General features: G+C 40.5%; 1 protein-coding gene across 1 annotated transcript in view; it reads left to right on the top strand.

Annotated features, from left to right (window-relative positions):
* Nucleotides 1-24,288, top strand: part of GABRA2 (gamma-aminobutyric acid type A receptor subunit alpha2) — a 127,467-nt gene that overhangs the window by 44,405 nt on the left and 58,774 nt on the right. Inside the window, exons 5-6 of the mRNA XM_087724643.1 lie at nt 6,512-6,732; nt 10,061-10,143. Of these exons, the coding sequence (XP_087580769.1) occupies nt 6,512-6,732; nt 10,061-10,143 (304 nt within the window). The remainder of the gene's footprint in view (nt 1-6,511; nt 6,733-10,060; nt 10,144-24,288) is intronic.

The following is a 24,288-nucleotide window of genomic DNA, read 5'->3' as shown; positions in this document are numbered from 1 at the left end:
GAGGAATTCTATAGGAAATTACATAACAAAATAAATGAATTAGAATATGAAAATATTTGCTTAATTTGGGATTATAATGCAATACTGGATAAAAAATGGACTATGAAAGCAAAAAGAAAAATAAAACAAAAAAAAATACATTACCCAAATCCTTTTTTGAGATGGCAACGGAATATAAACTACATGATATTTGGAGAGAAAGGCACAAAACAAGAAAGCAATATACCTTTTATTTGAACCTCCACCAGTCCCTATCGAGAATTGACATGCCTTGGATCTCATCTGGTCTATGTAATCGATTAGACGAAATTTAAATAGAAGCAAATGAGTGGGCAGATCATAATCCAATAAAATTAATATAGAAAGGTCAAAGAAGAAGAAAAAGATGGATGATGAATTCAAATATTGTAAATGAAATAGAATACACTCAAATGCTGGAGAAAGAATTAAAACTATTCTTTAGAATAAATAAAAAAGAAGACACCTCAATTCAAAATCTCTAGGATACTATGAAAGCATACCCAAGAGGCCTTATGGTTGCCTACATGGCGATAAAAACTAGAAAACAAAAACAGCAACAAGAATGTATGCAAAAAGAACTTAGGGAAGCCGAAGATGAACTACAGAAAGACCCAAAGAATAAAATTAAAAAAGAGAAATGATAAAACATAAGATCAACTTAATAACTCAAACAGAATTAGCACAGAAAATTAAAAAGCCAGACAAAATTACTTTGAACAAGCCAACAAACCTGGATGATGGCTGGCATACAGATTGGACTTACTTGGACTTAATCTTCGTAAACATCAACGTCCACAAGGCAGTGACCGTTGCATTGTGAAGGCCAAAGGCAGAACATCACGGATTACAGAGTTGTTTATCCATGTGTTGTCCTGCCATTGGATTCTCAGCTTGTTTCACGGTTCCGTCGCCACGGGAACTAACACTCCCCATTTATCCGGGCCTGTGACCCGCTATGGTTTCCCATAGGCTGGGTTGACATAAAGATTGAAGAATGAAAGAGAAAAAAGGATGATATATCAATTAAAAGATGATGAGGGAAGAATTCAATACAAAGCAGAAGAAAAGAAGCATATTATTCATAAATACTTCACAAAACTATAGACGCAAGATATTGTGGAGGAAATCAAAATAAAACATTATTTAAACACAGAAAAGATAACACCAATCTCAAAAGAATAAAGGGAGGCGATAAACAGGCCAATAACGTTAGCCAAAGTGGAATTAGTCCTGAAAAACCAGAAAAATAATAAAACCCCAGGACCAGAGGGAATAACGGTGGAGTTATACAAATATTACAAAATAATATTGGAAGAACTAGGAGTGGAAATGTTTAACGAAGTTTTAGGAAAAGCCAAGATACCTGAATCATAGACAGAAGCAATAATATCGCTAATCCCAAAAGAAGAAACCAACCTACCAGAAATTCAAAATTACAGGCCAATTTCATTACTAAACTCCAATTATATTTGCAGCAATTAAGGCAGGAAGAATTAAACAGGTTTTAAATGAACAAATACACCCAGATCAAAACGGATTTTTACCTCACAGAGACATTAAAAATAATACGAGAATCATCCTAGACATAATAGAGTATTACGAGGTGCATCCAGAAAAGCAAATGGTACTGGTTTTCCTTGAAGCACAAAAAGCATTTGACAACGTAATCTGGAAATTTATAATAACACTATTGGACGAGATGAAATTTGGACAAAATTTATAAAAATGATAGAAGGATTTTATAATAGTCAGCAGCCAAATTTCTGATGAATGGAGATCTAACAGAGAAGATTGAAATAAAAAAAGGAATCAGATAGGGATGCTCCCTCTCTCCTTTGCTGTTTATATTAACTTTGGAAGTTTTATTAAATGAAACTCGGAAGGACCAGGGAATAAAAGGTTTAAGACTCAAAAATGAAGAATATAAGGCCCAAGCCTATGCCGATGACTTAGTATTTGTTCTAGAGGACCCATTAGAATCCAGCTTGAAATTAATTCAAAAATTAGAAGAATATGGCGAAGTGGCAGGACTAAAGACCAATAAAGACAAAACAAAAATGATAACCAAGTACATAACAAAAAAGCAAGAAGAGGAACTGAAAGTAGTAACCAGAATGCAAATAACTAAGAAAGTGAAATACTTGGGATCTGGGTGTCAGCAAAATGTTCCACAATTAAAGATAATAATTATAATAAATTAGTGATACAAATAAAGAAAGATTTATAAAATTGGGAAAATATTCAGTTATCACTCATGGGACGTATAGCGACAATTAAAATGAATATTTTACCAAAAATCTTATTCCTGTTGCAAGCCGCACCTATTAAACAGGGTAAAAAAATATTTCAAGAATTAAACAAAATAAGTGCTAGGTTCATTTGGCAGGGACAAAAAGCGAGGATTAAACTAAAGTCAATGCAAGACAGCAAGGAGAGGGGAGGCTTAGCATTACCAAATTGGGATTTATACGTCTCAGCAGTAACAATAACATGGGTGAAGGATTGAATAGAGCTAAAGAATAAAAGAATTTAGAAGGCCACGATTTGCAAGCAGGCTGGCATACATTCCTATGGGATGATAAAAATAAAACGCACAAATACTTTCAAAATCATTTAATCAGAAGAGCGTTATTGCAAAAAGGGCTCAAAATAAAAAAAAATCCACTATGTGAAAATCCCGAATTGGCTATCACCGACAGAAAGGATGACTCACCCAAATTTTATAGATTTGAACAAAATGCTAAGATACAGAGACTTAATTGATAGACAGGGAAAGTTAAAAACATTTGAAGAATTGGCAGAACAGAACATGAAAGTTGACTGGCTAACTTACCTCCAAATCAAAACTAAATACAATAATGATACTAAATTATATGACATGGAAACAGAACCACATGAATTGGATAAAATTATTCAAAGCTCAGATAGAAAGATGATAGGGAGAATATATAAATTTCTCCTGAATTATAAAATGGAAGAGGAAATTGTGAAACAACAAATGATAAAATAGGTGCAGAACTTTGGCTATAATATTGAATTAGACAAATGGGAAAAATTTGGGGGAACAAACGTGAAAATGACACTATCAGTTGCATACAAGGAAAACCAGTATAAAATGTTTTACAGATGGCACCTGGCACCAACAAGGTTAACTAAAATCTTAACAAATACCTCCCCAAAATGTTGGAACTGCGAATCAATACACGGAACATATTACCATTTATGGTCTATCTGTGAGGAGGCTAAAGTTTTTGGGAAAAGGGTCAAAAATTGGCTGGAGGCAATAACAGGGGTTAAAATAGAATGGAACCCGGAAGTTTTTTTTTTATTAGGAATAATGTCTGCGAAATGCAAAAAAAGAAATCCAGTATTTAATACTACATATAATTACGGGGGCAAGGATTGCCTTTGCCCAGAAATTGAAAAACAAATTAATTCCAAGCGAAGATGAAACAATAAGAAGGTTATGTATTGTGCTGAAATGGACAAACTAACTAAAGAATCAGAATTCTACCAGATATGGGATAAATGGTATAGGTGGATGGAGGAAAGAAACAAGAATCAATGAAGGAATGTAACAAAACTCAAAAATAATAGTTATGAATAAAATAAGAGGGTTAAGAATGGTGAAATCCAAATGAAATATAATAGAAGGGGAAATAATATAAGGTGAGCATTATCGATTGTGTTCTTGCTATTAGAAAGAACAGGAAGCTCCTTTTCGTATTGTATTGTGTAAATGTGGTGAACGTCTAGGTTTTGTGTGTGTGTATTTTACAAGTTTGTTAATTAAAAAAGAATCTGCAAAAAGAATCACAGGTGTATGAAATAAAATCTCAAAAAGTGCCTGAAAGGAATGTTTCATAAAAGATTCTAAAGAAGTTATGAGGAATGATAAATCTGCTCCTCAGAAATCCCAAGACATATTAAACATTAAACAATAAGTGGATTTGGTGTATTGGTGAAAATGGAGGTGATATCCACTTCTTTTTTCAACCAGAATTGGAACTGGCAACTCAGTTGTTAAGCAAAGCAGCCATTAAGTGAAATCACAACAGTAGTTACGTTACTACTGTTAGAGCCGAGGTGGCTCAGTGGTTAAATGCAGCACTGCAGGCTACTTCAGCTGACTGCAGTTCAGCAGTTCGGCTGTTCAAATCTCACCGGCTCAGGGTTGACTCAGCCTTCCATCTTTCCAAGGTGGGTAAAATGAGGACCCGGATTGTTGGGGGCAATATGCTGACTCTGTAAACCACTTAGAGAGGGCTGAAAGCCCTATGTAGCGGTATATAAGTCTAACTGCTATTGCTATTGCTACTTTAGCTTTCCTTTGCTTTACAGACTTGCAAAGCTTGAGCTCATATTTTTCTTGCACAGAGAACATATTTTTCTGTGTATGCACAGAAGTGGCACGTGCGAATATGCACACGAGCAAACCAGTAGTAAAAAAGATGGAAACCCACCACTGGTTGAGTCTGTGAACAAGGATTTTAATGTACTTTATAATGCAAAGTATATAATGAAATACTTCATTATATCAAAAATTCAGCATATAAGCAGCTTAAATGAACAAGTAATATATAAAACAAATAGTAGCAGATTAATAATAAACAACATCAATCAGAAGCAAGCTAAAAATATTCATAAAAGAAGTTCACTTCCTTCTATCCAGGATATGGACTATAAGCAATGCTTGATCAGGATATGCACGCATCCTTTCCATGACTGGTTTTCCTGGTTACCTTCTGGGAGGAGGCTTCGTGATAATTGAAGCAGAATAACTAGATTCTGTAATAGCTTTGTAACATATAGTGCCAACCTTGTTAACTCTCAAGACTTCTTTTTCTGCTATGTATTCAAAATGGACTGGATGGTGTAAATGTGTTTTTATTTTCCATTTTCATTTTCATACAGTCACATATGTACTGTGCATAACCGGGGCCATATAACATTAAACAATAAACACAGCCATTCCTCTTGTCAACAATACTCCCCAAAATAGAAACCCAATGTACCTCTTCGACCCTCCATACACCCTTTCTTTCGCCCCCCCTCCAACTTTCCATCTTCCCTCCATCATTCCCCTCTACCCTACTTCCCCTCCCCCTCTACCACTTCTCTCTCCCGGTACACTCCCTCCCTTCCTTCTCACCCTCCCTCCAATCCTCTCTCCCACCCTCTCTACCCCTCTTTCTTCTATCCCTCTACTCCTCCCTTCGGTGTATTTCTACTATCTATTAATATATTCAGCTTGTCCTATTTTTACAGTGGGATTAAAGAGCAACAGTATACAAGTGCAGTCGCGTTACTTTGAAATCTAACACCTACTATATATCCCCCCTCCCCCCTCCCCCCTCCCCCATAACACCCCACAGAATTTCATTTTTAATGTGTTCCACTGTGTACACAGGAAAAGTGACAATAAAAGTTATCTTATATTCATAAAGGCCTGAAAACAGATGCTTAGAATACTGTATTTTCTAGGCAATTTCAAAGTTGATGATCCATCATTTAAAAGCTCCTACTACTAGTGTTTGACAGACTCAACTGATATCAAGAGAGTGGGAAGAGTATTAAGACAAGTTATATGGATATAAAAATGGGTTCCTACTGGTTTGGACCAGTTCGGCCAAACAGGTAGTAACTTGGTGGCCTGAGTCGCTCGAACCGGTAGTGACCCAGGCCTGTTATGCCCCTGAACCAGTTCTCTCAGTAGCTTCCTCCTGCGTACACACACGTAAGCAGCATTCATGCTAGCCTAGCTCCCCCTCCCCGCCGACTGCAATTCTGGCCCTGCCTGAATGGTCTCCAACATTCCATTCTGCTGCATCTCCAGCTCCCAAGCCATTGGGGGGCCCTCAACAGCTTCGGGGCCTTCTCCTGACTGGGATTGGAGTTAAACTTCCTGCCGGAGAACTTGGAGCCTCCGCAGGCTCAGGCAGCGCCTCTTCTTTCCCACTGAGAGAAGCCGGACCGCCACGGCCGCCTTTCCCCAAATCTGGACAGCGCTACTCCAGCCTCCCCGGTGTCCAAGCTGCAGCAAGCAAAACACCACTTCAGCGGCAGTCTCTAGGTTGCAAAGCACAGTCAGTGCCTACTCCATTTGACAAATAGCATTGTCTTGTGAGAACTACAGCAGAAAAAAACCATCCCTTGTTTTAGGGGGGAGAAAAAATGGAAGGAAAACTTGAATAGCTCTAGAAAAAGGTATCATCATATTAATGTGGAATAAAAATGTGAGTGTTGGAGAAACTGACCTATAGGTAATCTAGATTCCAATATATAAATACTACTAAGGCAATCTCTATAATGTAGACCAGAATCTTTTCAAAGGATTATAAATTCAGTCCCCATATAAATTTGTTATAATCTCCTGAATTATTTATTTTTCAGTGGATTTTATTTTTTAAAAGAATTGTTATCAAGGATTGCCTACCTGCCTTGTTGTTTTTAGTTGACTGTCATGTTGAAACATTTTTTTCCACTACAGGAGTACACAATAGATGTTTTCTTCCGCCAAAAATGGAAAGATGAAAGGCTAAAATTCAAGGGTCCTATGAACATTCTCCGACTGAATAATTTAATGGCCAGCAAAATCTGGACTCCAGATACATTCTTTCATAATGGAAAGAAGTCAGTAGCTCATAATATGACTATGCCAAACAAGCTATTACGAATCCAAGATGATGGTACTCTTTTATATACTATGAGGTATGAGCTTTTCTTTTCATTTGCTTTTCTCTTTGTATTTCCTATACAGATAATCCCCGGGTTATGAGCATTCCCTTAGTGAACATTTGAAGTTACACGATAAGCACACCCTAGTGTTTAGGAACAAGTCCTGAAATTATGCCTCTGCAACATTTGCCCTGCCTATCGCCTCTCAGCCAGGTCTTCACAGGCACTTTACCTGTGGAGACTCAATTACTGTCATGTTTCCTTGCCTGCTTCGTTGCTTCAGGTTTTTGTATTTGCAGAGAACAGATCTAACGTACTATGAGATCACATGAGATCAGTAGCATGAGATCTCTCTGCGAATTGAGGCTCAGATGTTTGCAAATGGAGGTGTTCTGACCCAGCTTAGCAGAACCAAGAAACAGACTTCTTGTTCCGAAAAACCCTCTTTATTTAGCTCCTGTGAATTACTGGCATTCACGCACATGGAAAGTCGAGGCAATAATCCTTCAAAGGGTTAATTGGAGTAACAGATCTTATCAGTTGTGATACCTGCCAGGCCAGGAGCCTCCAGTCGCAAAACTGAAAGTTGCCATATTTCTCAGAGTATAAAATGCTCCGGAGTATAAGACGCACCTTAGTTTTTGAGGAGGAAAATAAGAAGAAAAAAAATTCTGCCTCTGCCTACCAGCATCCATGGTATTCAGCTGGCACATGGTAACAAGGTCAGCCAATGAATAGGCATAGCAACTAAGTCAGCCAATGAAGGCTATTTGGACTCTCAAATTTGCTGTGTGAGCAAAGAGACAGGAAGGAACTGAAAGTGAAACTGCTTGTGTTTTGCTTGTATTTACTGCTACCTTGGAAAACCTACTTTTGGTAATGTATTGTATATTATTATTATTTTGAATCCTGCTGAATCAGTTACTTGTGTGTGCTTTCTGAATGCAATTGCTATTGCAAACTCTGACCAGCCAGGTCAGCTTTGGCACTTATTGCAGCCTGATCCAGCACAGCTGATTGGCAGGTGGATCGGACTGCCAGAATACCCCCAATCAACTGTTCCAGGCTGCAGGGATTGCCACAGATCATTGCTGCCTCCATGCCTCATGTTTTTGGCCTCTGGTGGGAGTGGGTGGGAGTACATTCAATGTATAAGATGCACCCAAATTTTCACCCTCTTTTTTGGGGGGAAAAGGCGCGTCTTATACTCCCAAAATATGGTAAGTTCTGGCAAGCAGTTTCTGAGGCACGAACCATGATAGGCAAATCTTCAGAAAAAAGTCTGAATGGTTGTCTCCTGCAACCACCCCTCCCCTTCTATTTATTTCCCAGCCAGGGAGGGGCCATTCAGTGTCCATGTATGCCTTTATTCCCTAGTTGGCTCCTTGTTCTCAGTTGTTCTCCTCTCCTAACCAGCTCTGTGCATCCACACATCTGGAACAGGCCTTTAGGGCAGGGGTGAAATTCAGCAGGTTCTGGAGAACCAGTAGCGGAAATTTTGAGTAGTTCAGAGAACCAGCAAATAACACCTCTGACTGGCTCCAGAATGGGAATGGAGATTTTGTAATATCCTTCCCCCAGGAATGGGGAGGGAATGGAGATTTTGCCATATCCTTCCCCTGGAGTGGGGTGGGAATGGAGATTTTGCAGTATCCTTCCCCTGCCACGCCCACCAAGCCATGCCCACAGAATCGGTAGTAAAAAAAAATTGAATTTCACCACTGCTTTAGAACCTCCTTTCTTTTTGTAGATCCACTTGATGAGGCCTTCTGTGATGAAAAAGGTTGAGACGGTTATGCATGGCCCTCCAGGCCCCCTTTTTCATTGCCACAGACCTCATCAAGTGGATCTCTGGCAAGAAAGGAGGCCAGGCCTCCTTTTTCATCGCCAGAGACCTCATCAACCCTTTGCTGATGAGAAAGGAGGAAGCAAGTAAAGAAACAGGCTGGAGAGGAGACAGATCTTCATAAGTTAAGTCTCCCAGTGCAGCAGGATGGGTGGGGCGAAGCAATTGTGGGGACCCCAGGGAGGGAGAATGAGGTATTTATGGGTTGGGGTAGGCCTGCACCATCACTAGCAATAGCAATAGCAGTTAGACTTATATACCACTTCATAGGGCTTTCAGCCCTCTCTAAGTGGTTTACAGAGCCAGCATATTGCTCCCAACAACAATCCGGATGCTCATTTTACCCACCTCGGAAAGATGGAAGGCTGAGTCAACCCTGAGCCAGTGAGATTTGAACAGCCGAACAGCCGAACTGCAGAACTGCAGTCAGCTGAAGTAGCCTGCAGTGCTGCGTTTAACCACTGCGCCACCTCGGCTCTTATCCCTCCCCTATGGCCTTTCCCACCCCAAGATACTTCATGTGCACTTAATGAGCCGCACATTCAATTATCGAATGCATGGGCGAAAACGGAGTGATCTCATTCAAGGTATGAGATTCACTCTCACCAATCCTTGGGTTAGAAATGGAATGGACAGTCTCCATTATATTCATAACTAGAGGACTATCTGTATTAGCTGTATGTCATGTACAGTAAACTTATACTATATATTGACATATGACATTTGGTCTAGTGATTAAGGCACCAAGCTTAGGAGGGAGTTCTACTTCTGCCTTAAGCATGAAAATTGGCTGGCTGACTAGGTCAGTCGTTCTCTCTCACCCAACTCACCTCACAGGGTTGCTGCTATGTAAAAATAAAATGAGGAAGGCGTATTAGATATGTTCAACATATTTATAAAAATAATAAAAGTGAGATTTAAAAAATCTAGAAGAAAAATTACAACCTTCTTGCAGTAATTCAAAGATTGGGTTATGTTTTGTTAATGATGGTTTCCAGGTCTGACAGTTATATTTGAATGGGGCAACCTAAATCTTTATACTGTATTAAATGCTCCAAATAATGACATAAAAATGAGACAGCTATCCTAATTATAGTGTATCCTGTGGTATGTTTATCTCCATTTTTATCATGGAATTATTTGCTTGCTTCGGTTGAAACGGCAGAAATTAAATTACCCATTAGTTTCCTCTGACTATGAAAGATTTGCCTGGACTATGAATTCTTTATCCATGTGGCATAGACTTCTAATTGTTATTAGACAAGCTATGATTCTATAATTTATATGTTTATTCAGTTGGTCCTTCCTAATAATTATGAATAAAGTATGTCTAATGTTTTGACATGATAAAACAGTGTCCATTGAAGGAGCCTATAACATAAACCAGCAAATTGCATTAAATTGATATTTAGTTTAATATAAATTATCTTTGTGTTGATTCCATTAATTTTTGAGAAATTGATTTTCATGATCTCTTAGCAGAAGATAACCATAAATTGGCATTTTCACTTCTAGGCTTACAGTCCAGGCTGAATGTCCAATGCACTTAGAAGATTTTCCTATGGATGCTCATTCATGCCCATTGAAATTTGGCAGCTGTAAGTAAGATTACTAATTCAGCCCTATATGATAAATATATGATATTTTTTCACCTAGACTTATGAAGAATAAAAGTGTGGTAAATTCTGAATGAGAGCCTATTAAGGTTAGGAGTGATTCTTGGGAAATAATAAACATGGAAGAAAAATAAATAAATAAAAGTATACAAAATGAAAATAGAGCAATTACAAGAAAGGAAAGTAAAAATCCTATTTGAAAAAATAATCTAATTTTGTAATACAATGAATGTAAAGTTTAAGAAAAGATGGTTTTAATGCTGCTAATAGTAGAGTGAATTTTTGTGTGTGTTATAATGGCACAAATATGTGTGACATTTCCTAGTGGAAATGCTTGATGGAATGATATGAACGAGGCTATGGATGAGAAAAACGCTGCAAAAAGATGTGGGGTGAGTCAGAATATTGCTAATAATCCACAAACATTTTCTGGCTTGAGGCCAGCTAAGCAAACATTTGTTATTTTGGCCAATGGACAGCGATCTGCTGTTAAAGGGGAAGGTAAAGACTATGTACCAGAGATAGGAGAAACATTAGACAATGTCTTATATGTTCCTCAATTGGATCATAGATTTGAATATTTCCAGGTTAGATAGTCAAGGGTATGAAATACTGTTTGCTGGAGGATAATATCCATAAGGAAGGATGGAAGAATTTGTGCACAAGGAGTTAAGCAGGATGGTCTGTACATTCTAGGGAGGCAGGAGAATGGTTGTGCACAAACACTTATGAACACTCACACACATGACAACTGTGTACATTTTTGGCACAGCAGATTTGGGCACACAAGTTGCAGAGTACTGCAGAAGATGCCAGCCCTAGCTGAGGGGCATACGCCAAAACGAAAGCCAAAGCAGTGCAAGATTTACTTAGAGTGTGATGTTTGTAAGAAGGCAAAATCTAGGGTGTATCCTGTGAGTAGGAAAAACTCAAGGCAAACAAACAGAGTTATACCTAGGAGACCTGAAAGACATAATAAAGGTATTCTTCCTGAGTGGTTCACTGCAAATGAAGTTAGAGTAGGTAGCATCAGTAATGAACCCAAGAGATATGGTCATGGTCATTGCCTAAGGAAAAGCAAGATAAATGGAGGAAGTTAAAGAGAATGTCAAGCCGACAGAGAAACCAGACTGACCTGGATAGAGAAAGTGAAGGTATTCAACCAAGAGATGGTAAGCAGTATGTAATGGAAAATAATGAGACAGTCAGATCCCTATCATAATACTGCCATTTCTGTGGATAGGGGGGCCTGGATCATTTATTCACTTATTACCCTGTTCCTGTTTTCTACATATCCTGTAATCCCTTAGTTTATAACTCTAGCTCTGACACCTATCTACCCTCTGCTTGGATTTACCTTTGGGGAATGTGTAAGGTGAAGGGTCATTGGCTTTGTCTCAGTTCTGAAGCCTCCTGAAGGAAGCGCCTGGGAACAGTCCCTTATCTCCTTCCCAGGATGACCACCTTCACAACATCTTCACACCTGTGGATTGACTCATTCAACATCGGACTGAGGTGAAGGGTTTCTAACTCCTTTATCCTAACAGAATTGCCTAAGGAGACCTTAGAGCCTGCTTTGCTTTTGTATTGCAATCACTCATTTTCAATAAAAGGTTCCTTTTGAAATGCTGCTGTCTCAAATGTCCGTACTTTCTTGATTGGGGAGTAGAGGCAGGACCTTTTGCAGCAGGGTCTGCAAAAGTGGTCAACTCAGAGAAGCAAACTCGCTCTACCTTGGGGACCCTGCACACAATGTCTGAGCAAAGTGGTGAGCAAGGAGAGGAAGAATGCTGGGGTGAAACCTCCACCACCACGCAGCCAGAAGCCAGCTCCTTCTGCCCCATCAAAGACATTGAAGCCAACTTGGAGGCCCCCACAAAGCTCAGATGGTTGATCGGAATGGGGAAGAAGGATAACTGGCGCGGAGGAACCTGAGCAGTCACCCTCACCCGGGGCAATCACCAGGCTGGAAATGTGAGCTGGGAGCCCTGTCGGACCAGGAAGAGCCAATCGAAGAACTGGGTGGAGATTACCACCTCAAGAGAAAGGTTTTGTGTTTTGTGATGGAGACTCTTGAAAACCTCAGAACCAGGGAGGAATTAGATTGACACCAGAGAGGAGGCAAGGCAGAAACAGCAGCCAACGAGGCTGGGACCACTGCTCCGGATCCAGCAGCAGCAAGTAAAGCAGACATGGCAGGGGGGAAGCAGCCATCCAGGTGAATCCACCATGAGCAGCACCAGCCTTGCAATGTTCCTGTCCAGCCCAGAGTGCCACAACTGGAGAGAAAGACCCCCTCCCCAGGAGGGAAGTACAATGGCAACCTGCAGCAACTGGGGGTTTTCCTGGCACAAGTCTTCATGTATATGCAGGAGTACAGGAGGGATTTCCATACCCAGGGTGATCGGGTCTGAATTATCACCTTCGCTCTGGAAGGGGAAGCTGCCCATTGGATGGTGACTCTCCACACTGCAGATGCCCCTGAATTGTGGAACTTCAACCGATTTATGATGGCTCTCCACCACTGATTTGAGGACCCCTTGGCAGATTGCAAAGCTTGCATCAGAACTGTGAAACAGGGGTGCCGGCTGGTAGCTGAATACATTGAAGAATTCCGAGACCTTGCCTGCAGAATGGATTGGCCAGAAGATATCCTAGTGAGCTGGTTCAAAGATGGCCTGAATGATGACCTCTACCATGCCTGCCTGGCTCAAAGGGCCCCAGACCGCCTGCACGACTGGTACATCCTGGCTGAAGAAGTGGAGGTTGACATGGCCAGAAACCAGTACTGAGGGGGAAGAGCTTGTAAGAGATCCCCACCCCACAGGAAGCAAGAGCCATTCAAGTCACAAACCCCCCTGATGCCAAGATCATCTGCCTGCTTCAAATGCGGGAAGGAGGAGCACCATGCAGCTGAGGGTCATTCAAAAACTCCCACTCAAAAGCCAGAACACCTGTCCAGAGGAAAGCCCATGAAAACAATGCCCTGAGAAAAGACACTGCACTGAGAAGTGGAGAGGCCATGGAGGTTCACCCCCTTGCAAAATTAGGGGAATGAACTCTGGCATCACCTGGGGAGGAAGTGGGCCCATCTGAGAGAGACCCTGAAGACGACCCGCTGGTAAGCAAACCAATTTGAGATCTCACCCTGCCCCTAAGACTATTCGTCCCCAGAGCAGGAAAAAGTAAAAATGCTAGCCGTCATGGTGCACCCAGTATTTGATTAGCCCAAACCTGGTAGGAAAATTGGGCATATGCTTATGGAAGTTTTAAAAAATCCTATCGCGTTCTGCCAGTTAGAGGGGTCAGTCACAGAGGGTGAACTTGCCATTCTTGCCAGAGAACCCCTGGACATAGCAACGAGAGACTCGCTTTCATTGTGGCACCCAGAATGGAGTGGCCATTAGTCCTGGGACTCACCTGGCTAAGGAAATGGAACCCCAGAGTAAACTGGCAGCAGGGAATCCTAAGGTTCCAATGGACAGTGACCAGACCAGATGGCTGAAGGGAGGAAATTCAAATAAAGAAACAGCTTTGGATGGTAGAGCTGCACCAATGCAGGGCATTCCCAAGGAGTATAAGAATTGAGTTGAAGTGTTCAGCGAAGAGCATTTCGACGAGCTCCCCCCCCGCAACCATCACGTAGACTGTGCTATTGAGATCCTCCCAAATGCTAAACTACCAAAGCTCAAGATGTATAGCATGTCCCCCAGAGAACCTGAGGAATTGAGGATCTTCATAGAGGAGAACCTGGCTAAGGGATTCATCGAACCAACACGACCAAGAATCACCGCCCCGGTGTTATTCCAAGAAAAGAAAGATAGGACTTTGTGCTTATGCATGGACTATAGAAATCTAAACACTGTAAGCATAGAGAATGTGTACCCTCTTCCCTTCATGAAGGACATGTTACCCGCCTGTTGAAGGGGAAAATCTTTTCAAAACTGGACCTAAGAGAGGTTTACTATCGAATCAAGATTAGGGAAGGGGACGAATGGAAAACAGCTTTTAAAACCCACTTGCGGTTTTACCAATTCAAAGTGCTTCCATTTGGACTACAACGGGCTCCCACTGTGTTCATGCAACTTATAAACGAGGTGCTCCATGAGCATTTATACAAAGAGGTTATGGTGTATTTAGATGACATTTTAATATACACCGAAACAAAAACGGAGCACATAAAACTTGTCCAGGCAATCCTAAACAAGCTCTATGCCATTAAGGTTTATGTAAAATTGTCTAAATGTGAGTTCCACAAGGATAAAATAGACTTCCTGGGATACCGGATATCCCATGAGGGCATGGAGATGAACCCAGGGAAAGTATAAGTGGTGATTGACTGGGCCCCTCCCTTCAAGTGCAAGCAACTGTAGAGTTTCCTGGGATTTACAAACTTCTCTCGACAATTTATCCCAGCTTTCATGCAAATTGAACTCCCCATCATTAATCTTTTGAAAACAAAGGAGACAAGCCAAAGCTAATGCAACCCTTAAACTGGACTATGGAATGCCAGGTGGTGTTCAAGAAATGGAAACAATTATTCTCAGCTGAGCCAATCAGACCCAGAAAAACCTTTTGTCATACAGGCAGATGTGGCTGTCAGGGCAGTCCTACTCTAAGAAAATGAACAGGACCAACTACAACCCTGTGCATAAACCTCCAAAAAACTAACAGACACTGAACAGAGAAGGGCTATTTGGGAGAAAGAGGCATATGCAGTGCGATGGACTCTCCTTAGCTGGAGACATTTCCTAAAGAGGAACAAAATCCCATTAGAAGTGTGGACTGATCATAAGAATCTGGAAGCTCTTAAAACCCCACGGAAACTCTCCCCAAAACATGTGCTCTGGGATCAATATTTTAAATGTTTCAACTTCAGCCTCAAATATTTTCCTGGGGGAAAAGATTTCTAACAGATGTGTTGTCCAGAAAACCACAGGTGGCCAAAGTGATAACCAGGTGCAAGCTAAAAAGACCCCCTAGCAGACAATGCCACCTTTCAGGTGTTCAAACAAGCCTTACTAAATGATGAATGGTTCCAAGCCCATAGAAATACTTAGAGATAACTTAGCTTGGTTGGGGGGGGGGAGTAACTTATACATTCCAGCTAGCCAGAGGCTGCCTTTCATGAAAGTATGCCATGATTCCAAACTGGTTGGCCACTTTGGCTTTATGAAAACTTTGCACCTTATTAAAAGACAGTTCTGATGGCCATCCCTCAAGAAGGACATAGAAAGCTATGTTGTCAGTTGCCCTGTCTCTGCAGAAGCAAAAAAGGATGCAGGGAAAAACCTCCAGGATTCTTACAAACCGTAGCCAAGCCTTCAGCACCCTGGAGAGAGATCTCTATGGATTTAATTGTAGAGCTGCCTGAAAGTGTGGGGAAAACTGTCATTTTAACCAATTTCGCTGTATTTAAGTACAATGACAATAAAGATTATACTTATTTGGGTTGTAATGGACCTGTTTTCCAAGCAGGTCCATTTTATCCCCTGCCAAAAAATCCCCACTGCCGAGGCACTTGCAAAAATGTTCTTGCAATACATCTATCGTCTGCATGAGGCCCCACAAAGGAAAACATCTGATCGGGGGTGGGAGGGGGGTCAATTCACTTCACAGTCCTGGAAACCTTTTTGGGGCCTTCTAGGTACTGGACAGGGCCTAAGTTCCAGTCATCATCCTGCTACTAATGGTGGATTGGAGCGGGCTAACAGTATTTTAGAGCAATATTTGAGATGTTTTATTAATTATCAACAAGATAATTGGACTGACATCCTGCTTTTTGCAGAGTTTGCATACGTACAATAACTCTGTGTATTCTAGCACTGGATTCACCTCCATTCTGAGTTGCAACAGGCCAGGATTTTGCCCCAATGCCAGAGCTCCCAGTAGAAAAGACAACCATACACTCCCTTAAAAAGTAATGCAACAACTGTAAAACACCTTCCCTGTACTAAGATTGGTTCTGAGCAAGGCTAGGGCTGTTTTTAAAGCTCAGGCTGACAAAAAAGTACAAAGCCAAAACCTTTTAAAATAGGGGATAAGGTCTACTTATCAACCAAGTTCCTACAGTCCTTGCAACCCTCCAAAAAGTTGGGACCTAAGTTCATAGGACCTTTTCCTATAACTAGGATTATTAACCCAGTGACAGTGGAATTACTTCTCCCCAAAATACTTAGGCAAGTCCACCCAGTATTTCACTGCAGCCTGCTGAAATTACCTTACCCCTAAGGCCACCTGCAGACATTCCTCCCCCTCATGATTGAGGGGGAACAACACTTTGAGATTAAGGAAATTCTAGAGTCTCGCATGGCTCCACACAATATATAGTAGCCTGGAAGCATTTACCACCACCCCTCCCAGAATGAGTATCTAAAAAATATGTTAGGGTCCCTGCATTATTGAAAACATTCCACTCGCAGTACACTAACAAACCCAAATAACTTACTATGTTGTTTCTCTTGTGCTTTCTTTACAGATGGACCACTCATTTTTCTAGGGGGGGGGGGGGCAATGTCAGATCCCTATCATGATACTGCCATTTCTGTGGGGAGGGGGGGCATGGATCATTTATTCACTTATTAACCTCTTCTATTAGAAAGTCTCCTGAATGAAGTGCCTGGGAACAGTCCCTTATCTCCTTCCCAGGATGACCATCTTCACACCTGTGGATTGGCTCATTCAACATCAGACTGAGGGGAGGGTTTTTTAACTCCTTTACCCTAATGGAATTGACTAAGGGGACTGTAGAACCTGCTTTGCTTTTGTCTTGCAATCACTCCCTTTCAATAAAAGGTTCCCTTTGAAATACTGCTGTCTCAAGAATCTGTACTTTCTTGATTGGGGAGTAGCGGCAGGACCTTACAGAGACAGAGTGTACAGAGTCATTAGAAAATGAAACTAGGAGCAGTTCTAGCAGCAGCAGTAGTAATGGTACTAGTAGTGTTTGTAGCAGTGAGAGTAGAAACCAAAGCAGGAAGCAAGGACATAATAGAGATAGAAGGCATCATGAATATATTAAAGCATTCAGCTGTTCAACTTTAAAGGGGAGGAGTGTCAGGGAAATACTTTAAGAGCTGACCAGCTGCTACAATGATGTAAGTCAGCAAGGTTTTTGGGCTGTTACAGCTTTAAGAGGCTGTATAGATAAGAAAGGCCCTGTGAGGGTGTCCCTCTCTTCAGGTGTGCTTCCGTGCTATAGTTGATTGATCGCCTGACTTTGCCTAGTACGTGTATGTATATATTCCTTGTATATAAACTATCATTTGAAAGACAACCTCTGTTTACTGTATTTTGCTCTTGGGTTGTCTCAAAGTAGATACACTAACATAGTTCTCGAGTTACAATGATAAATGGGACTGGAATTTCTGTAATTAAGCAATGTGGTGATTAGCTGAAATATCACATAGCAATAGCAATAGCAGTTAGACTTATATACTGCTTCATAGGGCTTTCAGTCCTCTCTAACTGGTTAACAGAGTCAGCACATTGTCCCCACCATCTGGGTCCTCATTTCACCCACCTCGGAAGGATGGAAGGCTGAGTCAACCTTGAGCTGGTGAGATTTGAACCGCTGAACTGCAGATAACAGTCAGCTGAAGTGGCCTGCAGTACTGCACCCTAACCACTGCGCCACCTCGGCTCTTTTATGACTAGATGTTGATGGTAATCCCAAGATTCCCCATTGCTATCATTAACTGAATCCTACCACGTGGGCCTAGCGACATCCAAGCCTCTTTGGAGATGACACAAGATGATTCAGGAAGAAGACTTGGCATGGCCAGCTACAAAGGGCCAGCTTGGGTGTGCCTCATCAGCAACGGGAGGAAAATAGCTAAGATCAGCTGAGTGCAGCAGGGTCTGCAAAGTGGAGAGTAATGGGACAGTGGTGGGTTCCAGATCCTGTCGCAACCGGTTTGCTGGAACAGGGCCGGGCATCGTCGAGCATGTGCATTGCGCGCGCATGCGCACACTACCACCCTGCGACACCCCAGCTACTCGGTGGAGGTCGTGCATGTGCTGTATGTGTGTGCATGTGCGCAATTGGCCTGTTTGCCTCAAAAATGCCTTAAAAGCCAGTAAGGAACGCAGGCGGGTGGGTGGGCCAAACAAGCCACCATTCCAGTACAGTGGCTGCTGCTCCCAGCTACCACCGGTATTCCCATACCAGGCTGCACCTCCTGGAACCCACCACCGTAATGGGAGCTCTGCACAGTGGTTCTAAGGTGGTTGGCTATAATGTGGAGCTGGAGACAGCATTCAGCAGCAATAGCAGTGCTGAGGCTGAAGAAGATGCCTGTGTGAAATGATACTGCTAAAGACCCCAGACCTCTAGTGTCACTAGATGTTGATGGTAATCCCAAGATTCCCCATTGCTATCATTAACTGAATCCTACCAGGTCACTGGTAGAGGTGTCACTGCTTATAAGGATGTGCCTAGTGTCACTGATTACAAGGCTATGCAGAGAAGCCAAAAGGGCATAGATGTGGAACAGATATTGGGGGTGGGGGGAATGAGGTGAAGCATCCCTACGGATGCATAGTATGTGCAGGCAGGCTGCCAAGTGCCTGAATTTTGATCATATGAATATGAGGGCATTATTGCACCCATAACGTCAGGGACTGGGCATCAGTACTATTCATTTAATGCTGCTATAATTTTGAACAGTCACTGAAGAAATGGTTTTAACTTCAGCACTACTTGTATTATATTCATAGTGTTAATGTTTGAACATATTAGTGTATTGCATCACAGAACAAATTGTGGTGATCACAAACTGTCTAGCAAGTTTCTTTCCTATAGGCACTGTATTTAATTGATAGCTTTAAATTGTTATTGATATTTTAAGAGTTTTGACAGAGTTTCTTACCAATATTAAGACAAATATAACTATCTACCTGTTTAACATGGAACAGAGTGTTCTAAAATATTGGGGAATGTATGTGTATAAAGTTATATTCATTTAAGCAAATTTAAATTCATTTTCATATTAAAATTAATTCTCTTAATTGGTATAATCAGTGAATAGACTTGAAAGTAAAAATCTGTATGAAATAAGTGTACACTTGTACATAATTATAAAATAATTAAGTACAACTCTAAGGGTACATCAAATCTGAGGCCTAGAAGGTTACTTCCTGGGAACATGGCTAACTGAACAGATGCCCAGGGAGAGATCTCTGAATAATTTGAATAATTTTTCTCTGGGGTATAGCTCTTCTGCCTTCTAACTGAAGGGACTGGCATCCCATCAGTTTTTATGACCTACCTGATCAGGGTATGTCAAAGAACTCCCCTTGGAATCTTTCAATACAGCTGTAAGCCGGCAAATGGTTTCTGGAGTTGAACTCCAAAGCTATCTGCATGTCAAAAGCTGGGAGGGGAGGGGCTACAATGTGTTTGGTGTTGAATTCACCTTTGAAATGGATAGTAAGCTATGCCTTTCTCTTCTTAATCACCTTCAATGACTGTTAATCTTTTTTGTTTAAGTCAAGAGGCTCTTTCTAGCTACAGCTTGCTATACCTTTTTGAAGACTTGCACCATTTTAGGGATTTCTTTTTGTCTCAAAAAACAAAAAAGAAGGCTGTTAAGGCAAGCCAAATAAGAAAGTGTGGTGAGAAAAAACTGATTGAAAGCTGTGATTTTAGTTTACTATTGTAATAACTGGTGGCTTGATCTTAGCTGTGGATGGCTAAAATCTCCTGATTCTGATTAAAAGAGGAAGCCAAGGTGGTGGAAGAAAGAATTAGAGATATATTTGAATGGTCTCTAAATAAAATACGCCAATTTGTTTTTTTAATAAAGTTTTTTATTTTTTCATTTTCATAACATATAATCACATGTATACTGTTACATAGCCAACATCATATTGTATTATTAAATGTTTACATCACTTCATCTTACCATCAACTCCCCGAAACAATTATTGGCTCTTCTGCTTTCCATATAACATGTTTGCACCTTATCCATCACTTTCTTCTCCCTCTCTCCTCCCCCTCCCTACCTCCTTTCTTTTCTCTGCCATCCTTCCCTTCCCCTTCCTTGCTCCTTCTCCTCTCTCTCCTTTCCACTCCTCATTTCTCCCCTCCTCTCCTCCCCCCTTGCCCTCTCTCCTATCCCTCTCTTCTTCCCTTACCTCTCTCCTTTACTTCCCACTCTTCATCTAATTTACTTGGTAAAATATGCCAATTTGTTGACCAGCTGTTCTCTGATGATAAAAAATCCTCTCAAATTACTTCTGAGATGAAAATGTGGGGAATGTTACCAAACTTCCGAGGCAACTTCACAAGTAGCTGAAAATGCAGAGGAGTTTATCGCAGTTTTAGAAGAACCTGATATTAACTTTCACTACTATGGTAGTGTAAATCTTTCAACACAACTAAAAGAAAAGCGTTAAGAAAAAGACTTTCTTTGGGACTTTTTCTTTAAGGACGTTAACAAGGTTGAGGATTTCATGATAAAAAGAAAGGTCTACAAGTTTTTGATACTTCCAGAGAAGAAAACATTTTACTCCATGAAGATAAGCTGAAAGGAGTGACTTAAATTTAATGAGTTAACTGGAATCAGAGTGCATTTTTCTCTGCTCGATATGTGCAACTGAAAGAAAGGTTTAATCCAAAATTTGAAAATCTATTTTTTTACATATACAGGTAAAACTTGAAAAATTAGAATATCATTTATTTCAGTAATGCAACTTAAAATGTGAAACTAATATATGAGATAGACTCCTTACATGCAAAGCAAGATAGTTCAAGCTGTGATTTGTCATAATTGTGATGATTATGGCTTACAGCTCATGAAAACCCCAAATCCACACTCAGAAAATTAGAATATTGTGAAAAGGTACAATATTCTAGGCTCAAACTGTCCCACTCTAATCAGCTAATTAAGCCATAACACCTGCAAAGGGTTCCTGAGCCTTTAAATGGTCTCTCAGTCTGGTTCAGTAGGAATCACAATCATGGGAAAGACTGCTGACCTGACAGTTGTGCAGAAAGCGATCATTGACACCCTCCATAAGGAGGGAAAGCCTCAAAAGGTAATTGCAAAAGAAGTTGAATGTTCCCAAAGTGCTGTATCAAAGCACATTAATAGAAAGTTATGTGGAAGGGAAAAGCGGAAGAAAAATGTGCACAAGCAGCAGGAATGACCGCAGCCTGGAGAGGATTGTCAGGAAAAGGCCATTCAAAAATGTTGGGGACTTTCAAAAGGAGTGGATTGAGGCTGGAGTCAGTGCATCAAGAGCCACCACACACAGACGGATCCTGGACATGGGCTTCAAATGTCGTATTCCTCTTGTCAAGCTGCTCCTGAACAACAAACAACGTCAGAAGCATCTTACCTGAGCTAAGGAAAAACAGACCTGGTCTGTTGCTCAGTGGTCCAAAGTCCGTTTTTCTGATGAGAGCAACTTTTCCATCTCATTTGGAAACCAAGGACCCAGAGTATGGAGGAAGAATGGAGAGGCACACACTGCAAGATACTTGAAATCCAGTGTGAAATTTCCACAGTCTGTGTTGATTTGGGGAGCCATGTCATCTGCTGCTGTTGGTTCACTGTGCTTCATTAAGTCCAGGGTCAATGCAGCCATCTACCAGGAGATTTTGGAGCACTTCATGCTTCCTTCCGCAGATGAGCTTTATGGGGATGCTGACTTCATTTTCCAGCAGGACTTGGCATCTGCCCACACTGCCAAAAGCACCAAAACCTGGTGGGATTACTGTGCTTGATTGGCCAGCAAACTCACCTGACCTGACCTCTCATCTTTCTCTTGGCATTGCCAAGAGAAAGATGAGAGACATGAGACCGAACTATGCAGAAGAGCTGAAGGCCACTATTGAAGCAGCCTAGTCTTCCATAACACCTCAGCAGTGCCATAGGCTGATAGCTTCCATGCCACACCGCATTCAGGCAGTAATTGCTGCAAAAGTGGCCCAAACCAAGTACTGAGTACATATGCATGCTTATTCGTTTCAGAGGTCCGATATTGTTCTATGTACAATCCTTGTTTTATTGATTGCATGTAATATTCTAATTTTGTAAGATTGTGGATTTGGGGTTTTCATGAGCTCTAAGCCATAATCATCATAATTATGGCAAATCACGGCTTGAACTATCTTGCTTTGCATGTAATGAGTCTATCTTATATATTAGTTTCACCTTTTAAGTTGTATTACTGAAATAAATGAACTTTTGCATGATATTCTAATGTTTTGAGTTTCATCTGTATATAATGCTTAAGTAATTTTTAAAGTAGGCAAAACCAATTGAAAATGTATTTGAGAGTACCTGTATTAAGAAAAAGTTAAAGAAAATGTATCAGTTTAAAGAAAAACTATGTATGTTAAAAGATATGTTTATAAAAGAAAAAAATCTATAAGGGTACTTTGGAGGTAGGGATCTAAACACAATACCGAAGTTTAAAGCTTGTATGTTAAGAAGTCAAAGAAAAAGAAAGAGGCGGAGCCTGACAACATGACATGCAATCTTGGGGCTCCAGGATTGCTGTTGATATGTCTGTTGCTGGACGATCTAAACCATTGGATCTAAACCGTTCTGAAGGAATGGTGATAGGGAAGGGCACATCCTGCTGATCACAGGGGCATCGCAAAGCCTCTGATTGATCCAGGAAAAAGGTCTTTTTGCCAGCTACAAGAGAAGCAGCCAAAATGGCTGCAGAAGGTTGGGACAGACCCCTGAAATGGAAGCAGAATAGGAGAGACAGTGTGTCAAAATGGTGAGAAAAAATCCTTATTATTAGAGAAGAAAAAACCCAAAAGACTTAGAGTTAAAATAAAATTGAAGACAGAAGGAAGCAAGCGGTGAATTAACCCTGGTTTAAAACTATTGTGTTATCTTTTTCACTTTAATTTTGTTTATTTTCTATGGATGGACTTTTTACAAATGCCTCTTACTTTTAAACTTGACTGGTCTTTTTTCCCCCTTCTTCCTCTATACTTTTTCCATTTTTTGTATTTGTGGATTAAAAGTTTCTTTCCTCGCAAGGCTCGGCCGGATTGTAATCTTTAAACTTTTTTTTCTTCTCTTTTGGAGTTCGGAGCTTAGAAAGACAGGCAAAAACAGAGGGAAAGGATGTAACACTGCCATCTAGAGGCTAGAGGCTTGGCAACATCTGATAATACAAACCTATTGGCTTTGTTTACTGAAAGGGTCAGTGGAAAATGTCTTGTTTATAAAGGTGTTTCTTAGAAGGAAAGAGAAAGCTTTGACCTGAAAAACTTTACTGAATTTGTTTGAAACCTAGCAAAAGCCTTGGATGTTTTAGTGGCAGTGTTTATAACCTGGAAAAATGGCCCAACATGAAGAAGAAAAGGGACCAACAAAGAATTATGCTAGAAATTCAAAAAATCTTAATAATCACAGAGAGAATTGAAAAGAGACTTGAAATTATAGATCAAAATACAGAAAGTATGGAGGGAAGAGTTGAGAATACTTACAAAATAATGATGAAATTTGAGGACAGAGTTCAAAAAACCACAGAGACATATGAAAGTGATAAGAAAATTGTTGACACTGACAGTAAATCGAGAGTGGAGGGAAATGATAAGTGCAAAATACGGAAAGGAGATATCGATGAACTGGAACTATCTCAGATGTCAAAATATAGATGAAGAAAGGGAAGAAAATTTGGCAGAAACAATGAAAGTAATTTCAGCAGAAGCACCAGCGATAACAAAAGTCAAGCTGATGAAAGGAACAGATAGAGGGTTTCGAATCTTTATAAGATATGCAATGACTAAAAAGTTGTCAAGAGAAGTCCACATAAGCCTTATCAAGAAAACACTTAGAATACAGATTCTACCAATGGCAAGAGATATTGGACTGCACTATTTCTGGAAGGATACAGGATGATGAAATGAAATGTCACAATAAAATTTAGTTAAATGTAGTTAAATTTTGAGTACTATGTATAAGAGAAAGTAATAATAGCTATAGTCAAATAAATGATCAATAATGAAAATAAAGCATTTATATATACTAGATTGATAATATGAAATTTTATACAAACTGTGATGATGGAGATGATGTTGAAAAACCTTTTTATAAAAGATAAATAATTCTATATAGAATAGAAGATAAAGATGTAATATCATTGGATGATTTC

The sequence above is a fragment of the Thamnophis sirtalis genome, unplaced genomic scaffold (genome assembly GCF_051295495.1).
Source record: "Thamnophis sirtalis isolate CommonGarterSnake01/CBP01778 unplaced genomic scaffold, rThaSir2_p1.2 scaffold_10, whole genome shotgun sequence".
NCBI classification, from domain to species: domain Eukaryota; kingdom Metazoa; phylum Chordata; class Lepidosauria; order Squamata; family Natricidae; genus Thamnophis; species Thamnophis sirtalis.
This window is presented reverse-complemented; position numbering and strand designations above follow the sequence as displayed.